General features: G+C 44.0%; 1 protein-coding gene across 6 annotated transcripts in view; it reads right to left on the reverse strand.

The window, feature by feature from the left end:
* Window positions 1-176: 176 nt before the first annotated feature.
* Window positions 177-13244, reverse strand: part of cdc42bpab (CDC42 binding protein kinase alpha (DMPK-like) b) — a 75049-nt gene continuing 61981 nt past the window's right edge. For 3 of the 6 annotated variants that reach the window (XM_072681154.1, XM_072681162.1, XM_072681146.1), the window contains 16 exons: window positions 13118-13223; window positions 12759-12895; window positions 11681-11820; window positions 11482-11563; window positions 9866-10085; window positions 9398-9460; window positions 8974-9272; window positions 8472-8766; window positions 7444-7541; window positions 6509-6593; window positions 6215-6338; window positions 4889-5006; window positions 4572-4689; window positions 4281-4447; window positions 2646-2714; window positions 177-728 (listed from right to left, as the gene is read on the reverse strand). In XM_072681154.1, coding sequence (XP_072537255.1) covers window positions 597-728; window positions 2646-2714; window positions 4281-4447; window positions 4572-4689; window positions 4889-5006; window positions 6215-6338; window positions 6509-6593; window positions 7444-7541; window positions 8472-8766; window positions 8974-9272; window positions 9398-9460; window positions 9866-10085; window positions 11482-11563; window positions 11681-11820; window positions 12759-12895; window positions 13118-13223 — 2253 coding nt within the window. In that variant the 3' untranslated portion in view covers window positions 177-596. The remainder of the gene's footprint in view (window positions 729-2645; window positions 2715-4280; window positions 4448-4571; window positions 4690-4888; window positions 5007-6214; window positions 6339-6508; window positions 6594-7443; window positions 7542-8471; window positions 8767-8973; window positions 9273-9397; window positions 9461-9865; window positions 10086-11481; window positions 11564-11680; window positions 11821-12758; window positions 12896-13117; window positions 13224-13244) is intronic. The other 3 variants (XM_072681186.1, XM_072681178.1, XM_072681170.1) reach the window with 1 other exon arrangement.

A 13244-nucleotide genomic window follows, 5' to 3' on the forward strand; every position in this document is an offset into this window, starting at 1 on the left:
GCAAAGAAAATCCACGCTGCCATGTTTTGGTCTTTTTTCTTTTTTCTTTTTTTTTTGTTGCAGATATGGTCCACAGTTGGAGGAAGGAAGTGAAGGAAACGATACTGTCTTTTTCAACAGTTATAGTGTTGGACTGAGAAATAAATAAGTTCACCCCCCTCCCACCCCCCCAAAAAAAACCCACCCCAGTCTATATACAAAGGCCAGTCAAGATAAAACCCACAAATTCTCCCTCGTTGCCTGGAATGAGAGTGGCTGAAGTCCAGCCAGTAACGCTCTGAAGCTTCAGTTTCCCACCAGTCAGCTTCAAAGCCAGATGTAGAGGGGTCGTTTGCCTTCCAGTTCTAACGTATGCCCTGGCCACACACTCACACATACACACACACACACACACTCACTCACGCACAAGTCACCCATGCCGACAGTCCAGCATCCTCCCCTCCGTAATATTCCTCACTTAGGAACTGCTTGCAGTGTGACGTGGGAGGGGCCTGGAGTGCTGGGTGCAGTTCCATGAGCAGGGATGAGGGAGAAAGGGAGGAGCCTACGGCAGGCTGGGCCAGGGCATGTTGTGATTGGCCGAGAGCCACTGTCCATCATGTGTCCCAGCCCATGCGGTCCGTACTCTCCAGCGAGAGAGACTTGGTCTTGTGCGGGGAAGCTGGGCTTGGCGGGCTGCTGAAGGTGGAGCTGTTGGAGGCAGTGGAGTGACGCGGGGAGTCGGAATCCTGCAAGACCAAGCGGAAACACAGGCGTCAGCAAATCTGGAGACGCTTGCGGTGAGCATGAGGAGGAACAGTGTTCATGAATACATGCTGCTTTCAGTCGCACCTCAGTTATATACGTTTTGTAGTTAAGGGAGAGACAGACGGTCACTGGGGACCCACACACTGTCATATGCAAATGTTTGGACACCCCGTTATATTTAAAATTATTTACATTGTTGTTCAGGGTTTGATATTGCAGCGCAGCAGCTAAAGCAAATGTAATTCCTTGAAAGCCTGCTTAAAAGCCCGCGATCCAAGCCCTGAAATCAGCATATACACAACACGTCAGCACATAGTGTGGCTACAGTAAAGGGATACAGGTGTTGACTACCGGAGCGTAAGGCGTGAACTATAAACAACAGTACGGCTACATTTGACACACTGTAGCAAAGTAGTCGATGGGATGGATATCTGAAGGCTCTATCTGCACATGCAAAAGCCTTACAAACATTTGAGCTCGGGGGTTCTTATGTAGGAAACCAAGTCAGAACGCTGATCCAGGATCCAGCGGAGGCTAGATGTTCTCACTCTGATACATAAAGACCCAGAGCTAAATCTTGTAACACTGATACTCCACCGCTTTGAGCTTCACTCGTGTGAGCCTCGTAAACACGGCTGACCTACTACCGAACCAGAAATTACAGTACTGGGGTAAAATATCTGCTCTTACACTCAAAAGAGAATGTTAAGCTGTCTTCCAACATCACGTTCAGAATGTTCAGCACTATACTGAACCCAGGTCTAATAGTTGAAATAATAATTTCAAAGGAAAGATTTGGAAAAGGATTTTAATTATAATAATCCATTAATTAAAAAAATACAGAGAAAACAAATGTCTCGTTTCTGAAGGTGCGATGCAGTCAAACACAACGGCCACTTCAGGAGAACATGGCGTTTGTGAGAACTGTGGTCTTCAGTAAGATCTGAGAGCAGCACATCACCTCCAGACTGTCCACAGACAGAGGAGAGACCCAAGTCATTTACTTTCTACGTAGACCTTAGAGAGAATAATTTAATACTTAATAATAATTATATACCGTATTATATACTGAATAATTAATAATACCGTAATACTGGATAAATGCATTCATCTACTGCACCTTTCAGAGACATTTGTAGTCTAATGGAATGTCACAAATTTTACGAAGGTATTTTTGCCATGTTCACAATGAATATCCACATTAAAAGTACATTTCCGATATTCTCAGAAAGCTTATGGCTGATTTCTGCTATGCCATGTTTACAATGCGTGAGTTTGGTGAGGCATCACCCATTGGTGTTTTTGGGAACAAGACACTTTGCAACAACTGCGAGGACAAGTAACCTTCATGAAAAACATCTCACACTTTAAGAGCTCAAATCAGCTTCACATTCCTGTAGGCATCTGCAAAGTGGTCATCCTCAAAAACACGGTTTCAAAAGTGCTGAAGTGGCTCGCCAGGGACGTTAGGCCCTTTATAATATAGTGAGCTTTCACATACATGCAAAGCCATGGATGCGTTCTGCCAGCTTATGCGGGAGCACACTACATAAGTCCAGACCTTCCTTACTTTTATTTATTCTCTCCTATTGCTTTTGATGGACAGCTGGAGAGAGCAGTGGTGTTGGCATGGAGGAGAGCATGCTGACAGGACCTTGCCATTCCGAAATAGAAATGTACAAAGTCATGCAAGCCTGGAGATCCTCGATCCTACTTGAGCCAGTGCGTTACGGTACTGTGCTTAGGAACGGTTCAAAACCGAGCAAAACAATGGTAATGGAAGTTCTGGAAGTGGGTGGGAGTGGAGGGGGGCAGGGGGCGCTCTGCAGATGCGTCGGACCGTGGAAGTGATGGAGGGAATGCGTGTGTACTTCAGCTTACGAGAGTGTAAACTTTACCTTCATTTTACTAAGCAGGGTCCTCAACGCCCGTTTCAGATCGGGCGTCTTCTCCGAGGGCGACACAGCCTGCCACAGGGGAGGAAAGGCACACTGAGAGCCAGAGACTGGCTTCCACATTGGGGAAGGCTCAGAAAGGGTCGAAAGGAGGTACGATGCGTTACATTATGGGGATGCAGGGCATAGCAAAGGGTAAACGGGGTGATCTGAGATGAAGCCCAGCGAGGCTACTTTTTGGCCTGAGAGGGATGGGACTGAATGGATGGCCATACAGAGAGGTCTGGACCTGGGCCGTGATTTCTAAATGTGGTCCTGGAGTACCCCTGCCCTGCACATTTTGGGGTTTTCTCTTTGCTAACACACCTGGCCTGCAGAAGCGAGTAATACTAATTCTCCAGAACGCTGCTTCGAATATTGGCTGCGTTCCAAAGCCTAGGCTGCAGTGAAGGTAAGGCGGGTCCTCTGTAAGACTGTCCTATGGAAAAGCTTACCTAGAACCCATTGGTCACACACAGTCTAACAAGGCTGCATGGTGAAGTCATAGGGAAGGCTTGAGAAACTTGAGTGAAGAAACTATTAGAAAAACTAACATTTAATAAACAAACTCTGCTCCGGAGACGTCATTTTTCACCATTTCCAGATGTGACCTAAGTATTTTGTCTCTCTCTAGCTATGCCAACAGCATGCCAACTATAGGTCAATAACAGCTCTTACACATGCTGCAGTATCAAAGCTCCGTTATCCATGCAATTACACCATTCACTGTATGCGAGTGGATGCTGTTATCCACTATGCTTTCTCAACACTAAGCTACACAGTTCTAGTATTGGTACTTTTTCCATTTTTAATAAAACTATATTACGTAGTGCAGTCACTGCTGAGTTGAAGTTGGTGAGTGGATTACAGCAGGGATGTGTAGGACATCGGAACCTTCTGGACCAGGATTAGGAATCACTGGGCTAGGAGATATGGAGAAAGCAGAGGGCAGCCATTTGCTGCTGCTGTGTGGCTTCTGTGTGTAGAGTGTCTGTGGCTGAAGAAACACTCCTGGTTTGGCGCATGAATGCTTTGGAGGCCTCACTGTCAGGAGGGAGGCAACGCGAGGTAGTTGGGGATTTTGGGGCGACTAGGATGTGAGCTAATTTTTCTGGGTACTATCACCAAGCTTTGTTCCAGAGCTAGTTTTTGACAGCTGTTTGGTTTGCTAAGACACATGTGTGTTCAATATATGGGCCTATATGCAGGACTTTTTGCAGGGGTTGAACAATCTGTCTTACTACAAGTATTTAAAGTATTTAAACTGCAATAACTAAGCCATGTTTGTGTTTCTGAATGATAAGCTTTTGATCACAGGCTTGTGGGTTCAATACCCGTGTCCACTAAAGCCGCCACTGTTGGGACCCTGAGAAAGAGCCTTAATCCGTTCTGCTTCAGGGGGACCATACCATGGCTAACACTGCACTCTGACCCTGGGACTCTAAGCTGGGACATGTGAAGAGCAGAATTTCATTGTACAAGTGTATATGCACTTGTGACAATAATAGTAAAAGGTACCAGGCATGGTAGGCCATGGCTTTCTGGAATGGCGAGCATGAATGTCTGACTGGTGAGCATTCTCATCAGAGGAGGACTCACCTCTCTGTCGAACTGGGACAGCGGTGCATCTCCTATGTCCATTCCGCCGCCTGAGGACAGTGAGCTTTCAGATGGAGAAGTCATGGTCTGGCGCTTGGAGCTATAGCTACTGCTTGACAGCTCCCTCCTCAGGGCATTGCCATTCTGCGACTGCCGTTCTGACGAACCTGAGAAAGAGAGTAAAATGAAAATGATTATACACAAGGGGCGCTACTAGTCCTCAGGGACACTGTGTGCCGGAGTAGAGCAACTGGAGGAAGTGGTCAGTGTGTGCTGGAATGCAGTACTCACGTATGCCCAGACCACTGCTGGCGCTCATGGACCGGCCCGGCTCTGCTCGGGTTTTAGCCATGGATGGGATACTGACCGAGCCACTGAAACCAGGCCGATTCTCTTGAGCACGGACGTTCTACACACAGAGACACACAATGAGACAGACAGAAGAGAGACACACGTTTACACATTAGGAATGTGAATCAAAATCATGGAAGAAGGGCTTGTGTGAAATCTTGTGTATTATCTGAACCACTGATACAATGCGTCCATGTTGCCTGTACTGAAAGTCTGGTACTGATGAATGCAGCATTGTGAGTGTTGATGTGTCTCACCATGGGCAGATCCTTAAGGATCTGGATGCCATCCCCAGGCCCCATGTGAGCTACATGGTTAAAGTTGGTGGGGTTTGAGATCAGCTTGTTCCTCTTCTCAGGGTCCCTCAGCATCTCTCTGCAAGACACAAGACACACCGATGAAATACTTCACCAAAGAAAGCCAGCAGTGGAATAAAGCTTGTAGGATTTTATACAAGTGTCATTTTGTCGACCGGCCGCTAATACGCTAATACTGGACAGCTGAACACGCTTGAAAGAGACGGCCAGACAACAGACATGCTAAGTGAGGCCTATTCTATTCTAAGCTCTCTCAGCTTCCACCCATGCATGGCTGTGGCATCACCTGGGATCAAACTGGTGACCTCCCAATGATAAGGGCAACACTTCAGCCTTCTGAAGAAGGACATTTTCTCAATTTCTTTTTGCATATAAGATAATAGCCACACGTTTACATCAAACTGTTCGGAAAAATCTCCTCTATAATAAGACCCCATGTGACTTGGAGCACCGTGTGAAGAGATAATCGGACCCTGAACCTGATTTTTTTAGAAATTCTTCATATTTCCTGTGAAAGCATACCTTTACTCATGTGGACAAATTGTTTTGGGGCTTGAAATGGGTTTACCAGAGTCTTAGCTTCACGCAAGCAGTGGAATGGATGAATAAATCGGTGTATAACCACAGAGGACGAGTGTCCATTAGTCAGTTTCACACCAAACCATAGACGGAGGCCCCAATCCACCAATTACAGATTAGAAGACGCACAAATCCACCAGTTAAAACGCAGTGAGTGTCCGTTGGTCAGTTTCACACAAAACATAGATGGACACACAAATCAGAATCTTCATAGCCCCAAAACTCCAGATGTGACTTAAGTATGATCTGGCAATAGTAGAAACATCTCTGAATGTCATATTTGATGCGGTGGCATGTTTGTAGACTCCAGAGGGCTAATGGCTGTGCCACTCTGAAGAACATGGCATAGTTTACACACGATGATTTATCTTTTTCCTTGTATGCTGCTGCTAGTGCTGTTTAAAGCGGCCGCTTTGTCTGTGTGAGATGAACAGCATAGTTTTTACACAAACCTATCTAATGTGATCTTATACTACAAATGATGAAAACAACTGGGTTAAGCCGTGTGAGAATATGCAGCCTTGTGAGAGAACATCTAGCATCACAAATGACAATCTGCTCTACAGTAAAGCCCACTGACATGTGTAAAGCTTTTGGAGTAAATGAGACAGATGTTCACTGTGTGTCGAGTTTGTGAGTGCCTATGAGAGCAAGTGTGTGTGTGTGTGAGCATGTGTGTGTGTATACCTCCTTTGTTGCAGTCTCTCCTCCTCAGGTATGCGGAAAGAGAAACGTCTCTTGTTATTCATACTGCGCACCATCTGCTTCCGGCTGTTATCAGACACCTCTGGCACCACCAGCTCGTCTCCCTCTGACAAACACACACACACACACACACACACACACACACACACACACACACACACACACACACACACACACAGAGATTATAGACCTGGCACACACCTCAAAAACACAAAGCACTGCAAACCAAAACAGTCCACAAAGTATAATCAGGGGTTCAGATAGTGCTGATCATACCTGCTGTCTTGTTCCTGAAGTAGATGAGCCTTACTGTTTCTAAACCCAGAAGATTCAAAGATCCATCTGTGTTCAGTGGCCGGACCTGTACCAGGGCACATTCCGTTATTTCTCACATAAGATCAATTTAATAGGGCTGCATCGATTCACAAGATTTTTAATTTTATAGTATCATCTTAATTTGTGGCAGCAATAATGTCATAAAATGTGCCTCACATTAATGTTTCACATTGCTGGAGCATATAATATTATGAAAGTACCACACTAGCCACAAGCTAACATGCTAGCTATGATACAACACAATACATTGTATCGTTACATCCCTAAGATTTAATTATTATTATATAGTTAAATATAGTTAAACTCTATATAGTTAAACCTTGATGGAAAAAGCCTTTTTTGTGGTGTATAATAATAATAATAATAATAATAATAATAATACAAATAATATTAATAATTAATAAATTAATTAAAGTAATTTAGGGAACTGACCTCCATCTCAAGTTATCTGATTACAAGTGGATAGTGAGGCGCTCTACCATTTACATTACAAATGTTCTGCAGTCATATCATCATTATCTATTTACAGTAATTTCTATTTACACTAATATATCCACCCTAAGATTTGATCACCACATTTGAAATATGAGGCATTCTGAATATGAATTTCAGTGTAACCTTTCACATCCATCTAAAATTTCGAATAAAATATTAAAATATAATATACAAACATGTATTATTTTTGTTAAATCACACTGACTTCAATAAGAGAGCTACAGCTTAATTGCACATATTGCCCTCCTGCAGGATTAAATTGTACTTCAGTCTATATTCACAATTTCTGCTATTATTATTAAAAGCTAAGTCCTGAGTAGGTCTAAGCTGGAAACAGAGCTGGAGCACTTTGCATTAAGAACATTAGGAATTTGTCTCACCTTTTTAAGAGGGATGGTCTGAATCCACTCCATAGTGTTCACATCAAACACGTCCACTGCATTCTCACTGTACACTGACAGGTAGGGGGCGTTGTAGCCTGCAGCATGTTTAGAGGATACAGCCAGTGAGCAATTTTTGATTCACTCAATTCTCTATTTATTTTTAGATAAAGATAAAGCTGTAAACACATCCCACAGAAAGACCTACAAACTGGCTACACACTCAGGTCATACCTAGAGCTAAAGTAAAAGCTGGCCAGGGAGAACAGCAAATCCACCCATAATCACTCCACAACCATTTATGTTTTTTGTTAGTGGTGCTAAAGATCCCAAATACATCTGTCTGCATGACAATTAAGAATGAGACTTTTTATATCAGCTGAGATTGTCCCATAACATAATTTCCCAGGAAGCTGAAAAGGTAAAAATTTTAGGCATAACTAAGGACCGTCCAATAAAAAGGTCCTTTACTAGTCCTTGTTTTGGACAGATCTGACTATGGGCTTAAACAACATTAACGTTTTCTGTCCCTATTCATTTTACCTCCAACTGCCGTCCAACTCCCACCTATCCCCAAGTAAAAATGTTCAGCTGGCATAGACACTCTTGTGACACTCTAATTGCATCACAGAGTGATGCAATTGAATAAAACTAAAATGTAAACAAGCCCATTTTTTTAGGTTGCCTTTAAGCCCACAGTCAGAACTGTCCAATAAGAAGACAAGGAAAGGCCCTTCCTTTTGGACAGTCTTTTCAGCTACCTGGGAAATTCTGTTTGGTACAACCTTATCTGATGTCTTACATCAAGTCACATTCCTTATTGACACACAGAAAAGTGCTTTAAGTTTAACCTTAGCACCACTGAAAAAACAAGAAAAAGTGTGTATATATATATATATATATATATAAAAACTAGCTCATTTTTGGCTAGTTAGGTACCCATGTGCAAAATGCTACCTACTTCCACTAACTATTTCGCTAACTATCAGCTCATCATCAGTCCAAAAGAGGTCATCTAAAGCACTTACAGCATGCTGTGGGTACGGCGGGCCACATCAGCTCCTGCTGGCGTGAGCGCCGTCCGTGTGTGTCCACATACACCCCGAGGCAGCTAAAACACAGCAGCAGTTCCTTGCTGGAGATCTCCACGGCGCACAGGGCATCCAGGCCCTGCTGTCCGATAAAGGCCAAGGTGTGGTCCTCGGGGTGCAGGAGGCTGACTGGTGGAGTGTCTGAGTGCACGCTGTAGCGTATGAAGCCTGCCTGGTAGCCCACCACCAGACGCTCACTCAGCAGCGCCATCCACTGGACCACTCCAGGCACCTGGTGCAAGAATACGTGGAGGGAGATGAGCCAACAGCCCTGCTTCTTATTACTAACACTCTAAAGAAATCCGGCTGTTTCTAAAGTAGGCCGCTCCAAACAGGTTTTGCACATTAGATTAGGTCCTTGCTCATCTGTTCAATGTATGCTGGGTTCATTACACTGAATTCTCTCATTTTACCAGATATAGATAACAGCACCGTTTACCTGGATCTCCCGGAGACGTCGGTGGCGGGCTTTGCCCTTGTTGACCTCGTAGCAGATGACCTGCCGCTTCATGGCCACACACAGGCAGGTGAGGGCGCCATTGCGTAGCGTTCCAGACACCAGGGCATGGCAACCCTTACTCTCGGGCAGCTTGAAGGAGTCGGTCTCACGGCCATCTAGGCCGGCCATGGGGATCAGCCGCACATGGCGGTTCCTGCCAGAGATGACGGCCAGCAGCTGCTCAGATGGCAGCAGGTCCACATGGTGCACCTTCTTGTTGTCCCCCACACGGATGATCTCTGAGGGGAGAACCAGAGTGAACATTTATGTAGAGATGAACATGTGTTCTATGTCATCAGCTTTTTTTATGGTATATCTGCTACATAGCACAGTAAAAAGACGGAGCTAAAGAATACAAGCTTACCGTCTTTGGTGACATGGATCACGTAGAGGCCTTCCTCATTGCCTAGAGCCACACGCTCGTGATCTAACGAGGGAAAACAAATGTTAATAAAAACAGCATTGTCTCGTTTCTAAAACCTTTCACACAACCATAATGTGGTTTAGACATGAGCTGTGAAAAAGGCATTGACCCTCTGAGAAATTCGGAGACTGTAAACCTCAGTCTAAAAGCCCATCATTTGTGCTCTATTGGCTCCAGAATGGCACGTGGTATTTTGAACCCTGATGATCGGCATTTGCAAAGTAATTTGAAGAAGAGAGCCATCATATCATGTACTAGATGCATTTTCGAACACAGAATATTGGCAGTTTGGTCTCATTTAGGTAACAATTCCACAGATTAATCATTTCTCAGCCACCATTACAAAGCTTAGATCACTTATCTTAGTCCCGATTGTCCCATAAAAAACTTTTTTTTATGATGCTGTACCTATAATAGCAGCAGTCTGGGTGGTTTTGATGAGAGGCAGCGTGCTGTCATAGGCTTCCTTAGGCACATAGACGAAGCGCTCCTTCAGCTTGTTCCTCTTGAGGATGCGGTGCAGCTCGTTCAGCAGCCCCACCCATTTTGTGCGTTCGTGGTCACTGTCGGCCAGGATCAGTATGGATGTCTTCTGGCTGGACGAGGCTGAAAGCTGAGACGCCGTTACCTGAGGAGAACCCAAACAATCAGTAAGAACAAGAGCCACATCAAGAGGGATGTTTAATACACCAACAGTCAACATTTGATTAGAAGCATCTGCTTCAAACTTCCACTCACTAGCCACTTTATGAGTTACAACTGCTGGACAGATCCACCACGTACAGGTTTACTATTTAGCCACCATGACAAATCCGTTTCAAGGGGAATTGAGATTGTGAGTACCGTAACTTGACTTCTGTTTAAGGGCCAGTTCTACTGACAAAAGAAATGTTATCAGTTTTTAATGCTAACGGAAACCTTCCTCATTAAAAAAATTGCAGTGACAAAGACCACACTGAACACCTGGAAAATGGAAACTGAAACAAGGGAGCGTTTGTTTTTTTGTTTATTTGTTTAGATTAAGGTAAGCAAAACGTCAAACAGACTTGTGTGTATACGGTCACTTGCATGGTAACGGACATAACATCTGATTTTCTTTTTTTGAATTCTTTTTATTGGGTTTAACATATGAAGACATGGTATGAGAAATGTAACATCTGGTAAATAGTATACTCTGACATAGATAACCCTGCTAACTTTCAGATTCTCCGATCACGCTACCTGATAAAGTCTATAAGGCATCACGGTCTTGATCAGTCAGTGTAACACTGGCCTTAATGTACAAACAACTGATAGGAACTGAGGTAAGACAAGATGACCAATTCAGAAACCATGTCCCGTTATGTGGTCCGGTGGCATCGATCCTCTGAGAAATCCTAAATTAAGTGGACAGGGAGCTACAGTCGCTAGCTATACAGCCCAAAAAAGGGGTTTATTAAAGGCACAGTCAAAAGGTGATAGTTATTAGACAGAACCATGACCATTCAAAAACTCAAATGGTCAAATGGTTCTTCACATATAAGGAAAACCTGGACTTTTTGATCAAAAATCATTCAAAACTGACATTCAGAACCTCACATCGACATAATCTTGCCCATGTGCCTTCTTCATTCACTTGTCTCACTGTGTGTATTCATGTACTGTCCCCTTAAAAACACACTACTACTTGTGTATTCATGTGACTCCTCCAAACATAGAGGAGAACTCAAACGCTGAGCCAACAAGGTAAAATGTTCAATCATTTGTGATACTGATTTGAGGTCATGTCACCCAGCACTAGCTCAATTATTGTCAAAGAAGCCCCTTTCCTTAGTGTGATGCATGGTGGAGCTAAGGTGACATTTGAGTGCATGGTTATTACACATTTAGAAGAAACTGCTTATTCAAAGCTGTAAAAAGGACACACACACACATACACACACACACACACACACACACACACACACACACACACACACACACACACACACACACACACACACACACACACACACACACACACACACACACACACACATCCTTACTCTAAATATGCAGGGGACATCCTTCTTGTTGGCATGGATGACATCTGAAGCCAAGACTGAGCTTACTGAAAACTCCTCATCCCTGACAAAACAAGTGATACATACATATATATTAAATTATATTATATACAAATGTACATCATGGCCAAAACTTACAAATCATTAAAAATGTGCAAGTCTGAGCAAAGGTCGCTCTCACCTCATGTCAATGACCTGGCTGACCACCACGCTGGGCTGTGTGGTTTTGCTCTCGCCCAGCTCATACAGAAAGAGTTTAAAGTCGCACACCACGGCCAGAGCCCTCTGCCAGCCTTTCTTCACACCTGTGGGCTTCGGCACCTGATGGGGACGAGATTGACAAGGAGTCATGCAATGTACAACTGAAGTTTTCTAGAATAGCTACATATAAACGGTCATAGAAGTTCATGATCTCACAATCTGGCAGCGGTAACAGCAGAAGCCCCTAAGACAATCCCCTAAAATGTTGAGATGTTTAGAGGCTTTAAGTTCGTCTCATTTACAAAAGGGTATTTTGACCTCCTTCATACTCTGATTACTACTGTGAAGGCATCAATAAGCACTCACCACTGGTTCTGAACTGATGGCTACAGCACCGCTGGTGCCCTCTGCTGGACCAAAAGTAAACTATCACAATGGGTTATTCTGACCCTGACTATAAACCATACACAGGCATGTTCGGAACCAGCTGGGACAAGTTAGGAATATAGTAAGGGGGGGGTGTAATGCAAGGCCATCATCAGTACTTGCATCTATTTTACAGTGTTCTGTGTTAAGTTTAGTTTAATGGGTCCTTTAAGAGGGATTTCGCTATGCCCGTGTGATTTTAGGAACGACAAAACAAGATGAAAATGTATGCAATGCACTTGATGAAGCTGATCTGCATTTTAAATGCATTTATTTATTTATTTATTTATTTGTTTGTTTGTTTGTTTAAAAGTGATAGGAGTGCCCCATTAGTTTCCTAACCATCCTTCCTTTTACAGGTTAGTCAGAATCATGGAAAGCAGACAGGAAAGGAAGTCTCTAGAACCTATTCCGACAAAGCCTAAGATGCCCTTCATTGAGCAGAGGTGATGGTCAATCTGGAGGTCTCCTCTGGTGCAGAGTGGGTTAGAAACACAAGTAAGCTGCAGGTTGTTTTCTACTGATCAAAATCTGGGACCTGTTAAGAGTGGATTATCTGTTCAGTCTGCATAATACCTGAATAATAGCGCTCACTTCTATGCCTAGACTGCAGTGCTTTGTGCATAGCTCACCCGGACGTGACCCTCATATGCGGTGCCGATGCCTCTTTGTGGGTCGATGCCCAAAGGACCCTTGGTTTGGTCAGGAGGAACTGGGCACACAGCAGGGGCTTTGTCGGCGCATGTCACATGACAGGAGAAATTGCACACTGTGGGAACAGATGGAGATATATAAAACATTACCAGCCAATAATTAGGACACATTCATCCTGTTTAAAGAATAAGGTAGTAATAATAATAATAAGGTTAAAGTTGATCAGTGTATTGTGATACAGCCTAAAACAGCTCTACATTATCAGAAATACACAGCACTGTACATTCTCTATCACTGTTAGTACATAATCCACAACGAGCACCCCCTGCTCTCTCACCTTCACAGGTGCAGCCCTGGCGGAGGAGGCCGACCATCAGAGAGGTGCACTGGTTACACTTGGTAGGAACGCTGAAGGACTTCACTACAAACTGATGGGCCTTGGGCTGCATCAGGGGCACAGTAAA

The sequence above is a fragment of the Salminus brasiliensis genome, chromosome 1 (genome assembly GCF_030463535.1).
Source record: "Salminus brasiliensis chromosome 1, fSalBra1.hap2, whole genome shotgun sequence".
Taxonomy (NCBI): Eukaryota; Metazoa; Chordata; class Actinopteri; order Characiformes; family Bryconidae; genus Salminus; species Salminus brasiliensis.